This window comes from Cannabis sativa, chromosome 1 (assembly GCF_029168945.1).
Source record: "Cannabis sativa cultivar Pink pepper isolate KNU-18-1 chromosome 1, ASM2916894v1, whole genome shotgun sequence".
NCBI lineage: Eukaryota > Viridiplantae > Streptophyta > Magnoliopsida > Rosales > Cannabaceae > Cannabis > Cannabis sativa.
This window is the reverse complement of record NC_083601.1, coordinates 40,449,872-40,467,445: the sequence shown is the minus strand read 5'-3', so window position 1 is coordinate 40,467,445 and position 17,574 is coordinate 40,449,872. Positions and strand designations below refer to the sequence as shown.

Sequence of the window (17,574 nt, the reverse complement as noted above, 5' to 3'; positions counted from 1 at the left end):
GGGGTTTGGTATTTAAAGGGTGGAGAAGGTAGAAGAGAAAGAAGGGTTTTCCTTCTAAAATTTCATGCGAAAAAATAAATTATAATAATAATAATAAAAAAGAAGGATTAATTAAATTTGTATTTTAAAATGTGAATTAGAATTGGCACACGAGGAGGGTACACCGTAACACAAAAATGCTTTTTGATGTTTGGTGATCTGATGTGCTCGTGCTCTTTAATTTTTTTTTTTTAAAAAAATATTATATATATTTAGCTTTTCAGATTTAGGATGTACTACTGCATTAAGTAACGTTACTTTTATATTTTTTTTGGACAATAAAGGATCTAAAGAGAGGACCGTTTTATTTGACTGGGTTGGGCTTATCTTAGGTTACATCTGGCCGGGGTTTGTCTTCTTCTTTTTGAGTGGGCAGGCCACCAAAAAAGAGGGGAGAGTAGAGAATGGTTAGTGGGCTTATTTATACTTGGGTTTCATTTTGTCACAGTACAAAGTCCAATAATAGGCTTCGGTTTTGGGCTTAGATTAATGGACTCTCAATTTTCTGTTGCCCCCAACGCTTGTAATTGTTTAAGGGAAATTTATATGGTATACTTTTTGCTATTTTTTTATAAAAATATTGTCGGGTAGTATTTTTTATTTTTTTATTGTGTATTTTTATAAGTTTCATACTGCAGTGTATAGTATTTATTTTTTAGTTTTTTTTTGGTTTGTTTCAGTGTTGTTTTCTATAATTTATTTTTTTAACGTCGATTTTACCATTCTTGCTCCATCTTGCTGGAATTAATGATTGTTTTCTGGGTGTTCTCGTGGTGCTGTGGTGGTTTTATCCGTGGGTGTGGAAGATGGAGGTTATAAAATACATTTCTTCCTTCTCTATAGTTATTTTGTGGTTATTTTTTTTATTTTGGTTCTCCTAAAAATACATTTGACGAGCTCACTAGAAAAAAAGTTGTAAAGTGTATGGTTCTTTTATGTTTTTCTAAGTGGTTATATCTGCTTATTGTTTTACATTTAATTTTGTGTTGTTTTAATAATTTTTTTATTCTGATATTTTAAGATTGGACTTGCAAATATAACTGCTATTGCATTGGCTATTGAGGCTGTGCAGAACATTTTTTAGTTTTTTTTAATTATGATTTCCTTTGTTTTGTTTGATTTTCTTTAGTGTTGTTCTACAGTTGTTTTGCTATGATTATTTATTTGACGTCGATTTGATTTTTTTTTTTTAATATTACCGGAATTGATGGTTGTTTTCTGATTGCTATGGTGTTCCTGTGGTGGTTCTGTCCGTGAGTGTGGAAGATGGAGGTCTTATTTATTTATTTATTTATTTTTTTGTGTTTACAGTATAAAAGAAAAAAAATTAGTTAAGACAGTATAAAAGTAATTTTTGCCGTGTTGCAGTATTTTTGTAAAAATTAAGCCAAAAATCAGTATTTTTGTAAGTAGCAAAAAGAAGATATTTTGTTGGCTATGCCGCTATGGCTTATAGAGGCTATGACTTATAATTCACATGAGAACAACATTTATGGGAACCCACTTGGACCTGGTCCATCACTATACACATTTATTACGTCTGTTCAAAGGGTTGTGTTCCTAAGAAACATTACACAACTGATTGGTGTAAATGAATGAATGAAGACTCCTCATGAGTAAGTTAGTGAGTTCGTTTTTCTTCTACTTTTTCTTTTAAGTATTTACATACCAACATATTGGTTGATATATATATATATATATAAAACAGTACCTAACCACACAACAACGTCCTTCTGATATGATTGATTTCAGCTCCCGTGAAGGAAGAGATATATATGGTTGTGAGGAAATCCCATATGAAGTGAGTCCTTTTCTCGCGTATATATGGTTAATTAATTAACTCTAACAAAAGTGCTTTCTCTACGGTTAGAATAGGGCCACCCGTGAATTATAGGCTTTATAGCCCACTAAATTACCTTCCCTTCTCTTTTTTTATTTGTGTACAGAAATTTAAAATTTTGTGTTAATTACGTACATTTATTTTAGAGAGGTTTAATAAAACAAATTCCAGTCACCTATAATTTCTCATGTGGCTTCAAATAAATGAGAAGCACTAAAAAAAATATTATTTTTAGTAACAATTTTTTATTCACAACAAAAAAAAATTGTGACTAAATGTGAATTTTAATCACAACAAAAAATTACTTGTGACTAAATATATCATTTACACACAAATTGTCACTAATTTAATTTTAGTCACAATAAGTATTGTAACTAAAAACATATTTAGTTACAATAAATTGAGATTTTTGTGACTAATACTTTTAGCCACAGACTTTTAGTCATAACGTAAGAATGATAATTTATAATTAGTTACAACTTTTTCACTTTTAATAACAAATTTTATTGTAACTAAAAGTAAGATTTTTTGTAGTGAAAGATTACAACCAATAATTCAAAATAATACTAATAAATAAAAAATGCAAAAAGAGTTTTACGGAGTAAACATAATATTTTTTAAGATAAATGAAATTTTTATTAATTGGTAAATCGGACATAGTCCATTACATCCACTAATACTCATGGAGCATACTTAGCAAAAATAGAAAGGAAATTCGATGTTCTATGTATTTATTGGGTTAAAATTAGTTTTCTAAACTTAAATTAACACATATTGGTAGAATAGGTTAACATTTAAAAAAACTTAATTCTACCATGTTCATTCCAAACACCCGACTGTCTCTTTTCCTTTCTCTCGCTCGCTCTCTAAACTCACCACAATGGTACTCAACCCACAACTCACAATCTCAGTCCCTTCTCTCAACGACCACCGCGACCATAGAACCCAACAACTTCTCTATCGACCACGACTTCTTCATCGGCAATATCGTCAAAGGTAAGTATCACTTTTTTTTGAATGATTTAGGGTTAAAATATATGAAATTATTGATATATTTATTTAGATTTAGGGTTAAAGGTTTATGATTTTTAAGTTTGGGTTAGATTTAGAGTTGAAATGATCTGATGTGTATTTTGGGGAATATTTAGTTTTTTGGCTTGGCCTGATGCAGACCTGGTGCAGAGGCCCTGTATATGCTCGATGTACTTTTATAGTTGGAAAGGGATAAAAGTTGAAGACGATAGCCCGATGTAAGCCCGATGGTGGACTTGATGGGCCCAATAGTGTGCCTAAGCTTTATGTTTTTTTTTTCGTAAAACCCGATTGAACCGATGTATGGTCTAATTAATATCTTGAGTTGACACGTCCAATCAGGCCTTACAGAAAAAGCATAAAACTTCAGCAAATTATCGAGCCCAGCATCGGGCCTACTTGGAGCTATCGTCTTCAACTTTTATCCCTTTCCAACAACAAAAAATACATCAGACTTGCATCAGACCAGGCCACAAACTCATATTTTCTCCAAAATACATATCCGACCATTCTAACCCAAACTCAAAAATCACAGAGCTTTAAACCTAAATCTAAATAAACATATCAATAATTTTATATATTTTAACCCTTAATCATGCAAAAAAATTAATAAATACCTTTGACGATATATGTTGATAGAACCTACCCACACACCAAGCACTATGTCGTTTACACCATTGGAGTTGAGATGAAAGCGAGTTCGAAGGAGCCCAGCCCAAATCTGACTGATCACGACCCAAATCCAACTGAACTCATCCTAGATTCGTCCGACCCCTGTCCAAATCTGAGCCCTGCCCAATCCGACTGATCACGACCCAAATCCAACTGAACTCATCCTAGATTCGTCCGACCCCTGTCCAAATCTGAGCCCTACCCAAATCCGACCGACCTCTAGTGCAGATAATTTAGTGAAGAAGAAGAAGATTGGGAAGTTACCTAAAGGAAATAATTTAGGGGAGAGATTTTTAAAAATATATTCATAATTTTAATTATTTCAATTATTTTTTAATTTTGGATTTTCTTTTGATTTAATTTTTTTTAATAATATTTAAATATGTATAATTATATAGATCAATATGAACGCGACACCTGTATATTTGTTTACATGTGAGATAATTCATGATGGCACATAACCACTGTTGTAGACGACACCTTTAATTTGCCAACAATAGTAGAGGTTGGCGGGTTTTCCTACCAAAATTTAAAATTAGAGAGTTAATTACAAGTGAATTGAGAATTCAGAGAGTTTAGCCGTAAATTACTCTAAAAGAATTGAAGAGAAATTTTAGACCCCATATAAATAGCGTGTATAAATAAGTATATACATATATATTAAATAGTGTACAAATAATTTATAAAACTGTGTGATTCATTAATTTTGTACTAATTAAAATGAAAAGAAATAACGGTTCATGATTTGGCTAAACATGTCCGTAAGTTAGACAATAAATTATACTGATTTGAAGAGGTTCCAGCACCGATCATTGAAGTATTCAAGGGAATATCTTAATGTGATTCAGATCACAAATTCCAAAAATAAAAAACCCTCCAAAATCCTTTCCCTTTCTTTGTATTATGGTCGTGTAAAAAAAATTGTACGTGTTCATATTTATTTTTGATCGCTTAATACAAGTTATGTCATTATAATGAAGCACACTAAAATGTGTATACTTGTAGAAGTGTACAGGAAAGCCCGTGAATAATTAAGTTGCTAGCTTATGATCATGTTATTAGTATTTATACATGAATGCATTTAGTCCAAAATTTTAAACACATATATATTATAGTTAATATAATCTAGCTAGGTTAGGTAATTAGTAATAATGGAGATATAGAAGACCATGCTATTGTGAAGTTGTGATCACGTTCACACAAGTGAAGAGCATCTAAAACCAAGTATTTAAAATGTAACTGTCCTAATATATATGTACATACATGATCAACATACCGATTAGCCCAGAAAATTAATGGTACAAAACGAAGAGCTCGTCCTCATCATCTACAATAAAAGATTCGGATAAAGATAATAATAACAACCAAGTTTTGAAATACATGCGTATATAATATATAAAAATAATGAGCTCTAAAAGTTGCATGCATAATATTAATTTCAAACCTAACAAAAGCAATTTAAACTTGCTTTTTCGTTCAACTACATCTGGAAAAATCTAGCACATTCACGAGTTCATCAATCCAAGCTTCCATTGATAAGTGACCTCTAAACTTTCAAGCTCCACAAATAAAACACACAACTACTCCACAGTACTACTAACAGATTAGATCATATAGAGTAGAGCCACACTATAAATACACATACATATACGTAATTATTTTCCACTATACCATTGATCATATATTCACATGACTCTATAACCAAACACTGTTCACCATTGATCATAATATACTATTATTTCTTTCACTACTTCTTTCTCTTGCTACTATGGCACCTCACGGAGAATCAATAATCCCAAGCCCTAACACACCTCCTACTCCAACTACTTTCTCAACCCGGATTACGGCCGGAAACTTCTCCAAGCCGCCAAGGCTTCCATCTGAGAGTCTGCACCGAACGGTGTCAGACATCTCGTTTGAGCTTAGCAAAGCTCAAGAGGCAGCAGCAATGGACTTGGATGATCTACCGCCGATATCGGAGGTAGAGGATGCCAAGTGCGAGTGTTGTGGCATGGTTGAGGAGTGTACGCCTGAGTACATAGAGAAGATAAGGGAAAAGTTCTTCGGGAAGTGGGTTTGCGGGCTTTGTTCGGAGGCGGTTAAGGAAGAGCTTCAGAAGAAGAGGAACGACAATAGTAATAATTGTTCTGGTAGTGGAAATAATAATAAGGAGGTTGAGGAGGCTTTGGGTGTACACATGAGTGCATGTGTTAGGTTCAACAAGTTTGGGAGAGCTTATCCTGTTTTGTTTCAAGCTGAGGCTATGAGAGAAATGTTCAAGAAGAGCCAAAGTGATGGAAGGATTAGGGCTAAGTCTATTAGTCCTAGAGATCCTTCTAATAAGAAAGGTGGGATTGCTCGGAGTTCAAGTTGTATTCCGGCTATAACAAAGGATCTATACACATCTACCTAAAAAGGGGTCTTTAATTGGTCGATCAGTACTTATTTTGTTAATTAACCATTATTATTTTATTAGCCCCATACCTATATATATTTATATATATACTATATGGGTCTCTCGTACGTGTTTGAGTATTGATATAATTCTCCCACACCGATCGAGAGTCTCACATATTTTATATATTATATTCTTGGAAATATAATTAACCTTTTTGTTATACCTTGAATCAGGTTTTTTTTAGGTTATTGTCCAAGTTATTGTACCAGTACTATATCTTACTTAATTTTGTATTCGATTCCCTGATCTCTCCTGAGTTTCCAGGTCATGTATGCTTTAAGGTCCATTTTTTTTGGAGTCTTGTAACCTTTTTTAGGTGGAAAGATGAGTTTTGACCTTGTTGAACTTTAAATTATTATCAAAATGACTTGGATGGATGGAGTTTGTGGGTATATGTAACCAGCTAGTTTATGTATATGTTTATAAGGCTTATTAGTTGTGTTAATCTCCTTTCTAAAGGGGTTTTTTTTGCTTTAATTAGTGATCTCACCACGGAGTCCTTATTTCTTATTTTTTGTTTAGTTTGAATAAATGAAAATATTGTATGCGATTGACATACATAATTTGAAGTTTCAATAAATTTTTTATCTTATTGTCATTAATACATTAATATCATGTATGGACATTACTTTTGTTAAATTTTATATTAGAAGGGTCGAAAAGAGAGCATATACTCATATAAAACCAATAATTAATGAGTACACTAAAACAGTAGATAAAATACACCAACAACCATGTCTATTGTAATATAAGGGCGTCTCTAAAGACATCTCAAACGCTACCAACGTTAGTAAGACTCATTTTCATTTTATTAAATTTTAAATTTACATGCTAAGCTATCAGAAAAAATAAATAAATAAATAAATAACTATCAGTGCTCAACAGAAGCAATAAATGAATCTACAGCCACACTTGTAGCAACTTCAATTGGAGATGTACTCTCAAATTCATAATTATGTTTAATGTTGCCTAAAAATTGTAAACATAATATTTAACCAAAAGTATCCAATCACAAGGATCAAAATAAATAAATAAAACAACACCTTTTTGAAAAGTCAAATTGTAACCCACTTCGTGAGTGAAGAAACCCTAAAAAACCACTTCCACTAGAGCTGCTATAATGAATCAAGGCCGGTTAGCCTCCTCAATCTTCCACACCAATACACTTTGAAGTTAAATTTTCATTATAACAATTCCGTTAGATTAATTTTTGTTTCCACAAACCACAAAATTTGGGTTAAAAAACTTCTTTTATACATTACGTGACAATTTTACATTTATTTCAAATAAAACCAACTGTTCGGAAATTGGAATATAGAACCAAGAGTGAAAGCGAGATAAAGAGGACGGCTAGAAATCAAGAGAGAGAAAGAAAAGTCGAGGTGGAGTGGGTTTGTGGGATAAGAAAGCATAAAATTTTGGTTTGCTTTTCATATTATGGTGATCTTTTAAAGAAATAAAAATCAAAAATTTATACCCTCGTTAAGCGTAAAAGTGAAAAATGAAACTCTTCTTTTTTACACTTCAAAAATTTTTAGTTTCTTATTTCACATTAACTTAATTAATCATGTTTAGAATATTTAAATATTATCCACTTGTCAAATATTTACATAATAGAATACAAATATAAATGTAGAAATCGACTTCGGACAATCCTAAGTTATTTTATCAAATATGGCAACAAACAGTCAAACAAAAATGCATCACACAGTAAAGAAGATGAAGCAAAGAACATAACTTAGTCGAAGCATCACAAGATAAAGAGTATCATAAAGAGTGTTGGAAGGAACTAAATATCAGTCTCAACATCCAAACTCCAAACTAAAGCAAAATATCCAAATGAACATAAAAGACAAATTAAGGTTTCTATCCTTTCTTAACCCTATAAGCTAACATAGAAGTTCAGCCACTCGGTCTGATATCTCACACAAAAGACCAGTTCATAAACATAAAACAGATACAGTGTGCGTTCTCCTCCTCGTTCAGCACTTTCCATGCCACTGCTCTTTCATACGACACTGGCCGTCCCATGCTCGAAAGGCAGATTCCCCCCTGAAGGCAAGAGAAACCCTACAGATGGAAACGCATAAAATAAACATGTAAGTTTTAATGTCAATAAACCATAGTTCAAAAAAGAAAGAAATGAGAGGGCTTGACCTGCTGCATTATCTGAGGGAACTCAGAGCAGAGAGTCTTCCGCCCATGGTCATCAAAAATCTTTTCCAAACAAATATCTTGCAGTGCAACCAAGGTGGTTTCAAGCATGTCAAGCCCCGCCTGGTTTGCAAAGGTAAAAACTGGTGATGCCTGCATAAACACCATGCAAAAAACCAAATTTCATAAGCAAGGAAATTTTTTGTTTCACACAATAAGTAAACCCAAGTACTATGTTTGCACACAATATTTTTCTTTCACAAATTACTGGTACACTACATTAGATTCCTGGTTGTTAAATTTCTCACATTGTTCCTTGCAAGTCCCCAAAAAACAAATCCAATGTTAGAGTAACAGCGGAATCTAAGTAATAGCAGTTGTACTACAAAGTGTAAGATCCCAATACCCAAGTCTAGTTTAAGGTATCAAGAACCCGTATCAGAGCATGGTGGTGGCGGGGGTGGGTGCAGGGGTGCAGGCAACAGAAGAGATTATAATTTAAAAAATTATGCACATACCTTCATTGAGCAACACATAACAGCATCCGAGTGATGCCACAAGGTTTTGAGAATTGTTTCGCCCCCCTCTCCACTAGATTTAAGTAGTTCCACACCCAAGTAGCCCCTGTTTAACAAAGAAATAAGGATCTTAGTATAAGAGCTTCTACTGCACTGTGCAATGTGCAAATGTAAAACATAAAAAAATATGACTTACCTATAACTGTTGCAGATCCAACGAGCAAGGGTCTGTGCTTCAGGAGTACCGAGTGGTGAGCGAAGACCAGCCTGTGAACTCAAATGTGAAGGCGACAATGCTAGTGCAACCCTTTGAACTGATGAGATAATGCTGCGGACATACTGCCTAGCCATGGAGGCTACATGTTCTTGCATGTGGCTTTCAAATGCAAATTCAAAAGCAATCGTCATCACTGATCTCACACAACCATTGTTGGCAGAATAATCACTAGAAGCTTTAGCTCCATTTGGCCCAATTTCAAGAGCAGAAGCCAGGTCTAGGGTGCGATTTGGACTGGAGGCTTCCTGCAATGTTATTAACTGTATTATTACCTGTCCAAAATGAATTAAATGGTTCTTACAGAGAAAAATTACAAGACTGACCTTCCCAGAATCCAAAGGAATAATTCGGAACCCAGATGGCAGAAGAGGTGCATCATCAGCGAAAGAAGCATCAATTGGAGCAAAAATTAGTTCAGCACAAGAGCCAACAGCATTCTCATCCATTCCACTGCAGAGCTAATGAAACAAGAAAACGCAGTAAAATTAAGGAGGATAATCAGTAACATACATGACAAACATTACAGTAGAGAAACTAGAAGTAATGGAATCAGTAATATACATGGCAAACACTACAGTAGAGAAACTAGAAGTAAGCACATTGCCGATAATACCAGTTCAAAACTCCAAAGAACAGAAGCAAATTTATATTTACTATACAAGTTAAACAGAAGCAAACAGCATCATGCCATCAACCAGTTAATATCAAAATTGAAAATATCATGCCATTTGTCAGTTAATAGAAAAACTTACTTGCAGAAGGAACATTTCTCTAGGCATCATTGCATCTTCAGGAGAATGACTAACACCTTCCAACTTAATGACCTCCAAGAACTACAGCACAAAATCAAAAGAACAACATATGTTAAGGTCTTCGAATAATGTAGCAAAAGAAGATAATATAAAATGAACCAAGCATTTCTGAACTTACCTCATCATGCTCAATAGTGTGTGCCAGAGGCAGTATAACTTGACCACCAAAACTACCAACCCGAGAACCTGCTAAACTACAGGGGCCCACTTTGACAGCGGCAGCAGAATAAGCATCAATGTTATTGTCAGCCCATTCTGACCTATGCTCTCGCAGGAACCTAAGAAGGATAGCAGGAGGGACATTCTGCGAAATAAAAGAGAACAGTTGAAAATAAATTACAAGAAATGTCAAAAATAAATGGAATGGTAGCCAACAATGAGTTCAGAGATAACATGAAAATACTTTTACCAAGTAACAGGCTTAAAAGCGAGAATTATATATTCCTAAAGATGAAAGCCTACATATCTTATTACTTTTCACAACTTGCCTATCTTTTTCCTCTAGCCTTAAGTTGTGGCAGCATATATAATACTGAAAATCCAATACATTGGTAGAGGATGCGGGTGAGGGATTGAAAATGACTTTCTCTATAAGATGAGAGGTCTGGTAATATATAAGCTTAAGGTAGGACTAGAGTTTCCAATATATACAATATACTCCATGTAAATATTCATACAATTAATATAATGTATCTGTAGTTCAATCCTCAGTAAAAATCTTATCAAGTCTCAATAGTTTATTTACCATCAACACATTTAAAATTTTGAAATATACTAAAAACTAAATCAAATAGAGACAATTGCTTTATAGTCTACTTATCATCAAATATTTTTCCCTCTGTTTTCCTTAAATATATGCTGGAAAAGCATAGCAATAAATAAAAAAAATACTGTGAGGAAGCCTGACCTGTAACAGCATAGATGCTTTAGCACATAAAACTGCGTTGCTGACAGCAGGAAATTCGTTCTCAAAAGAAAGATTTAAGCCCATTAGTTTGTCGGGAGATGAGTTAACAAGGATTGTAACATCATCCATGCCATCGTTTCCCATCATTGACCACCCCTCATCAGTAAAGCCATTAAGTGCCTCATTAAAACCCCTGCCAGTTAAGATTGATTAGATTTCAATTGAAGGGAACTATAACTGTATGGTGTGAGTGGTGTGACAAAAACTATAAAAGAAATAAGCCAAACCTGCTTAGCCTCTGGCTCAGGACTCTTAGAGCAGCAGGACGCCTACCCCAGCCTGTGACACTAGACTGAGAAACCTCATGGGCTATCTGTCTTAGCTGCCTTAAAGCCTGAAAAAGAATACAGTAACATAACATAACAGAGTCAGAAAGAATATCTCATACTTAAACAATCTTAGGGAGAGTTATAAGAATCATTCTGAATCCAAAGAAAAAATCTTACTGCCATTGTTGTCTTTTGAGCAAGAACAGTAGATGATTCATACAGCGGACGCAATACTTCTGGCACACTCCAAGGCTAATTATGATTTAGAAAAAACAAAGTTTAGTTTTCGGTATTCCCAATCTTTACTTCAGAAAAAGATTGCATAGAAGAAAATTGTCCAATTATACAAGTAATGTAACTCAGTCACCTCCAAATCCATATGATCAACAATGTGTATGATTGAACCACCCCCTTCACAAGGCCGAATGAGGTATCCACTAGGCAGCATCTCTGCCCTAACAAAATGTTGCACAGGAGGCATGGCTGGACCATTTTGAGTATTTTTAAGAGATCTTTCACAAACCTGTACAATATATCAAATTAACCAGACTAAGTTAAACTGATAAAAGCATTTGCACATCCAAAGAAATACTGTCAATTCTTATGTATTTCACAAGATATCATAGCTGAATATAATTTCTTACCACAAGGCTGCCATCTTCTAAAACAGAAGTATATCGCAATATCCAGAAATCGCGAGCAGGCGCCAAAGTAGTTGGAGCATAGAGCTGCATCAATAAATAACATAATTAATTGTCTAGTAGTATTCTGATAAAAAATGATAGCTTGACAAGAAGAGTTGAACTTACCTGCAAATAAAGCAGCTCAATGGTTCCACCATTTGCGGTTGGCAGCACGTTAAGAACATCCACGGCACGGCAATCGCGAAACCACGATGGTCGATCCTTGAGGATTTCAGCGACCTGGAATGAAAATAGACTGTCAGAAATTTTCCCTCTTAATTATCTTATGCGTAAGTGAGACTAGAAGTAAAGAAGAAGAATGTCTGAAGCTACATGAACTTACCCTCGTAGGTTCTAGACCCACCAGGCCGCAGGCTCGTGCTGCCACTCCAGTGCAACCATGAGAAATAGCAACGATTCCAATGGAATCCGGACCAGGCTTTGTACATCAAAATATATAAACGAGATAAGTATTTAATCAAGTTATCACTGTAATATCAATGATCCAGCAGAGAAAAAAAAAGACTGTAAAATGAATGAAAAAAGAAAACTAAGCACATTTGATATTATAATTGACCTCTTTTCTTTATTAAAAAAAAAAGGAGTTTGACACTGTAAAAGTTTAAAGGCGTGCTGATGTTTACGTTTCCCAAAAATAAAATAATGAATTCACGCCTCAAAAGCTTGAGCTTTCGTTAATTATATTTTAAGATTTCTTTGGTGAATATTTTAAGATTAATTAATGCATTAAAAATTGCAAAAGGTACCTTCATTCCAGGCATTTGGACCCACTCCACAGCAGTTCCAGTAGCCTTTGAAAGAAACTCTGCTAAAGTTTCCTCTGCAATGGACAAAAGCCTGGAAACATACAAACCAGAAATCGATAAGCTAAATACACACAAACAAGAGTTGTCACAAGAAACGATGACTGAAAAGGACCCAACAACAATATGCGCACTAACCCTGCAGGACTAGCATCTCTCGGCGGGTGCTGAGGGGTCAAATGGTGTTGACCACTCGTGACCACCGATTCACAACTTGTATCTTTGGTTGCAAGCGTTGTCTGCAAATTAAAAATTAAAATATAAATAAAACATTCTATAATATCAACACCCACACGTAGTACAAGTGAGTACTTGTGATAAATAAATAAATGCATAAAGGCATATGTGTCTCTCACGCTTTGGGTATGCTGGCGGAAATAGCCATTTTCATACACCAATTGCGACACCTGCTTCTGCAACCTATCATTCTCTTCCATTAATAGCTTATTCATAGCAGTAAGCTTCCTATTCACAGCTTGAAGGCGTGACGCTTCTTTCCTTTGTTTCTCTCTGCATCTGTATATACAACAAACGAACCCAACAAAATTAATGGAACTAAATAAACTAGCCGCTTTGACTGAACAAACGTAAAGATGGAAATTTTAAAAATTCCTATCTGAAAAATAAATATAATAAAATGCATACTCTGGAACCCAGAAATATTAAATCTTTACCAAACGAGATGACCACGTTATGGTAATAGAAAAAAGAAAGAAGGAAAAATTCGATGCGAAAAAGAGAACAAACTAAACATAGAAATTTTAAGGTTCGATGAAAGAAATATCATTTCAAAACAGAGAACTAGAACAAACTCTTATTTACGCATCCATAACCAAAGTATGAAGATCCAAACAATGAATTGTTACCTTCTACTACTAATACAAAATTAAACGAACAAAAATATTTAAAAATAAAAAAAAAGAGAGAGTATTAAAGGTTGTACCTTCTGTTCTGGAACCAGACCTTGATTTGTTTAGGCTCAATATTAGAGAGAATAGGGCACTCCCTTATAAGCTGTTGGCGACGAATCGAACTGGGTTTGGGGCAATCATGATAGAGCCTTTCAAGGGCTTCAACCTGCTCAGGTGTGTACCTTACATACTTACCGTTATCTAGTCCCGGTTTACCATCCTTGCAGGACATAGCCATTTTCAGTTCTCACCTCAAAACACCAGACCTAAACTAAGTTGTTTCTCCTCCTTGGGACCAACTCGTAACTCTTAAAAAAGCTTCAGAGCTTGAAAGAATCAAATGGGTCTGAATCCCAGTACAGAAGTTTGCAGAGCCTCCACGTCCCTAAATCTTTGAGCTTTCGTACTTAAATTGTTAAGTAAAAATAAAGATAGTGATAAGCTTAGAGGGGACAGCACTATCCTTAACTCGGAGACAATTATCCTGGTTTCCCGAAATGGTATAGACGGCGCCAAATACAAAATCTTCGAGATCAGAGCTCAGTAAAACCAACAACTAAACCTAACAACAAAACCAACAACCACGATCTCGTTCAAATTTAGAAACAAAACAAAAATTCCCAATTCGACTCGGCTAATCCGAGCGATTCCCCATAACTTAAAGCGATGATCTCTGAATCAGCAGCGAAAACGAAAGCTTCCCAGCAATCTCCATGGCTTCTTTTTCTTTCACGTTCCTAAAAGAAGATACATATTTCTAGGGTTTCGAAGGCATAGTAGATGAAAGAAAGGGTATGTATGGTTTTGGGAGAAGTCAAAAAAGAAAATCACGGGTGTGAGATTTTGTTTCTTCCCAGAAAAATAAAAAGGATTCGGATACAGATACGGATTCGGATTCGGGCAAGAAAAACAAAAGCAAGCGATGAATCAGAAGAGGGTAAGTTAGCCCTAGTTCGAGGCAGTAGAGCAGTGGAGAAGACAATAGAAAAGAAATGAAAAAGTAGTAGTTGTTGTTGTCTGTGTTTCTGATTATTGGTTTTTTAATTTGGTGTTTTTGGATTTAGGTTTCATTATTTCTGAAATCTATCTAATCCAACGTTGTGGTTGAATTTGATGTGGTTGGGTGTTTGGGTGTAGATGGTGTTGGTTGCTAATGCTATTATGTTATTGCCTTGTTTTTCATTGGTTCGTCACTTTCGGCTCACACTCTTTTCTTTTCTCTTCTTTTTCCCCCCACTCCCACTGTACACCCAAATGTTGTTACTGCTAAACTTTTCTCCCTCCTCTTTTATTATATTATTATATTATATATAATTTTTTAAAAAATATTCGTTTTCTTGGTAATTTAAATCTTTGCAATATCTAAAATACCCCTATCCAATGAGATTGCCCCCACCCCATTAAAATATGTACTATTCACAATTCAAAATTTCTCATTTATTTAAGATTACAATTGTATTGTTTTTACGCGGTGCACAAGAATAATTAACAATAATTTAATAGGAGGAATGATATGATTTTATATGCCAGAACTTGATTAGTTGTTTTCCATCGAAGATTAAAAGAAAAAGATCCAGGCCTATTCCTGTCAAACACAAGTAACGTATCCAGTAAAGGGTAGGTGAAAGATGGTAAAAGAGTGGAGTTAGAAGGGCATTAAAGGAAGACCATGCGCGAATCAGCAGCTTTAAAAATACAAAAGGCATGAGAGAGAGTGAAGAGGGTTTTTGCGTGGGGGCAGAGAAGGACACCATGATGAGGTTCTTGCATGCGTCTCGGTTTTAATTTCTTAAAGCTGATAAAATATTATTATTATTTTTTCCCCATAAACAAAAATCATTTAAAATTAATAATTTATTATGCTACGTCATCATTACCACGCTGCCATTGTTAATTGTATTATTATCTATACAAATATACATGTATAGTAATTCTATATACTTACATAGATGACATGACTTTGATATGACACGTGTGACACATATGAGAATGGTGATGGGATGGTGGGTGCGTGATGTAATGGACTCATAGGGACAATTACGGGTTAGCAATAGCGTTAGCGGGGCTTATCCTCAATCGCGGCTCTCCAAAGCTATTAAATTTAATTTAATTAATTTTTTTAACCACTTTATCAGCCCAAAAATCTCAAATCTAAATCTAATCAAATTAATCATACTATTGCTAATACTGTACTATACACTGCCCAAGTCTACCTAAACTCTTCTTCGTGATCATCTTCATATATATATTATGGTCTTACTGTATATATGAGTGTAGAGCACTCCATCTTTTTTTAAATGCTTTGTAATAATAAGTCTTTGTATTTGTACTATAATACTATTATGGCAATTAAAAGCCACTAATTTAATTTCCTTAATAATTGATAGTCATTTTATTGAATTTTTCATTAGCCACATAAATTAATTATTTGATTAATACGATTACGAGGAGATGCCTTCTAGTAAAGCTTTAGATCCACTATGCCAATCATGGGCTATGAGCTGTTTTTATTAGTACTACTATTTATAGGTGTATATTGATGTAACAGTTAAATCACTTATTAATATCTTCATTCATTAATTTGCCTATTAATATAATTTCCTTGAAAGAGATGCTATTTGCTTGAATGTATAGTTATTTCATTTTTATTTTTCTTTAGTAAACATATAGATAACAATTGTTTTAACTTTTAACAGACTAGTAAACATGCATGCAGGGGTGGAAATATACACGTATATATATACAAACATGATCCCTAAATATTAAAGTTAATTATTATCACCATTCAGTATATATTCACTAGATAATTTGTCTTTTACTATTCAAATTTATCTATAATAATAAACAACGATAGTGTCAGGGAGAACAGGATATTAATGCCTGCATATGCAATCAATCTATTCATGTATACTTTCTTTTTTTGAAAAGGAAATATATTCATACTTAATGCTCATGAGCAAAAAATCTGTTCATACTTAATGTGTTTGTCAATATATGTTCGTCCTATTATATAAGATCGATACTAAAAAAAATCCTTAAAAAGAAAAGGTGTGCAAGTGCATACACTCCCTAAAATTTAGTTGGATCATTTCATGCAAAAATTGTGCTAGCACAATATATATTTTTTTTTCCCATATATCAATTTTTAATATTTTACTTTAATATATAGTTGTAATGTTTAATATAAAATTTAATATTTTTATTAAAATTGTAAAGAAAGAAATAATAACTAATTTATTATTATTATTTTATTATGTAAAAAAATAAAAAAAAATAATATAAATAATTTATGATTAATGTTGTAGTTAATGTATTTACAAAATAATAAAAGTGTCATCAAAGTTAATAATAAAATTGTGTATTAAAAGTTTGGCTAATTATGATTTTTACTCCCTGAATTTTGACATGTACCAAATCATGATTCCTGAACTTTTAAGGTCGTCAAAAATACCCCTGAACTACTGAGATTGTTAGATTTAAGGACTTTTGTCTAATTTCATTCAATCTTACTATTTCAGTGATTGTTTATGTACTAAACTATGCTCCCCAGACTTTGATATATATCAAATCATGGCTCTCGAACTTTGAAATGTACTAAATCATGCGCCCTGAACTTTTATCCATGTTAGACTTTTTTACTAAAATTGAACAAAAATCCTTAAATCCAACAATCTCAATAGGAAGAGTATAATTGAGATCTCTTATATTTTAATTGTTACAGTCTAATTATGTGATCAAATAAATACAAAATTATATAATTACCTTTTATTACATCCAATTCTAATTTCATTGTAATTTTTCAAGCATGGTGTATGTAATTACACAATATTACTAATCTTTAGATAATTAATGATAATATACTATGTAAGTATTAATTCATTTGCCAAACATAAAAATCAAAATCAAAATATATGTGACATTATTGTATTTTAAAAAAGAAATTTGATTTTTTTATGCCTTTATTAAATTAAAATTATTTATTTAAATTTAAGTTAACCCATATTATAGTAGAATGGGCTAATATTTTATAAAAACTCAAATTTACCCTTCTCATTTCAAACACCTAACCCTCTCTTTTTCTCCCTTATTTCACTCGCTCTCTAAACTCACTCAAGGAC

At 33.4% G+C, this 17,574-nt stretch overlaps 2 protein-coding genes across 2 annotated transcripts; one reads left to right on the top strand and one right to left on the bottom strand.

Moving 5' to 3' along the window:
- Positions 1-5,247: 5,247 nt before the first annotated feature.
- On the bottom strand, positions 5,248-14,736 carry LOC115707515 (homeobox-leucine zipper protein ATHB-15). The gene is made up of 18 exons (XM_030635513.2): positions 13,489-14,736; positions 12,902-13,061; positions 12,684-12,784; positions 12,489-12,579; positions 12,065-12,160; positions 11,848-11,961; positions 11,683-11,766; positions 11,406-11,561; positions 11,216-11,290; positions 10,997-11,103; positions 10,710-10,902; positions 9,921-10,106; positions 9,743-9,823; positions 9,314-9,448; positions 8,910-9,235; positions 8,714-8,819; positions 8,199-8,348; positions 5,248-8,111 (listed from the first exon to the last, which is right to left on the bottom strand). The coding sequence occupies exons 1-18, from the start codon at positions 13,692-13,694 to the stop codon at positions 7,965-7,967; spliced, it is 2,514 nt and encodes an 837-aa protein (XP_030491373.1). The 5' UTR covers positions 13,695-14,736; the 3' UTR covers positions 5,248-7,964.
- Positions 5,352-6,621, top strand: LOC115704994 (uncharacterized). Its single transcript, XM_030632218.2, has one exon. It carries the CDS (start codon positions 5,352-5,354, stop codon positions 5,994-5,996), a length of 645 nt encoding a protein of 214 aa, XP_030488078.1. The 3' UTR covers positions 5,997-6,621.
- Positions 14,737-17,574: the final 2,838 nt, after the last annotated feature.

Bases quoted from the DNA above. Each gene is read 5' to 3' on its own strand.
- LOC115704994 (XM_030632218.2), top strand. From the start codon at position 5,352: ATGGCACCTCACGGAGAATCAATAATCCCAAGCCCTAACACACCTCCT.
- LOC115707515 (XM_030635513.2), bottom strand. From the start codon at position 13,694: ATGGCTATGTCCTGCAAGGATGGTAAACCGGGACTAGATAACGGTAAG. The intron at 11,562-11,682 runs GTAAGAAATTAT...TATATTGTACAG, and splicing joins TAGAAGATGGCAGCCTTGTG to GTTTGTGAAAGATCTCTTAA. The intron at 9,449-9,742 runs GTAAGTTTTTCT...TTGTTTCATTAG, and splicing joins GAGAAATGTTCCTTCTGCAA to CTCTGCAGTGGAATGGATGA.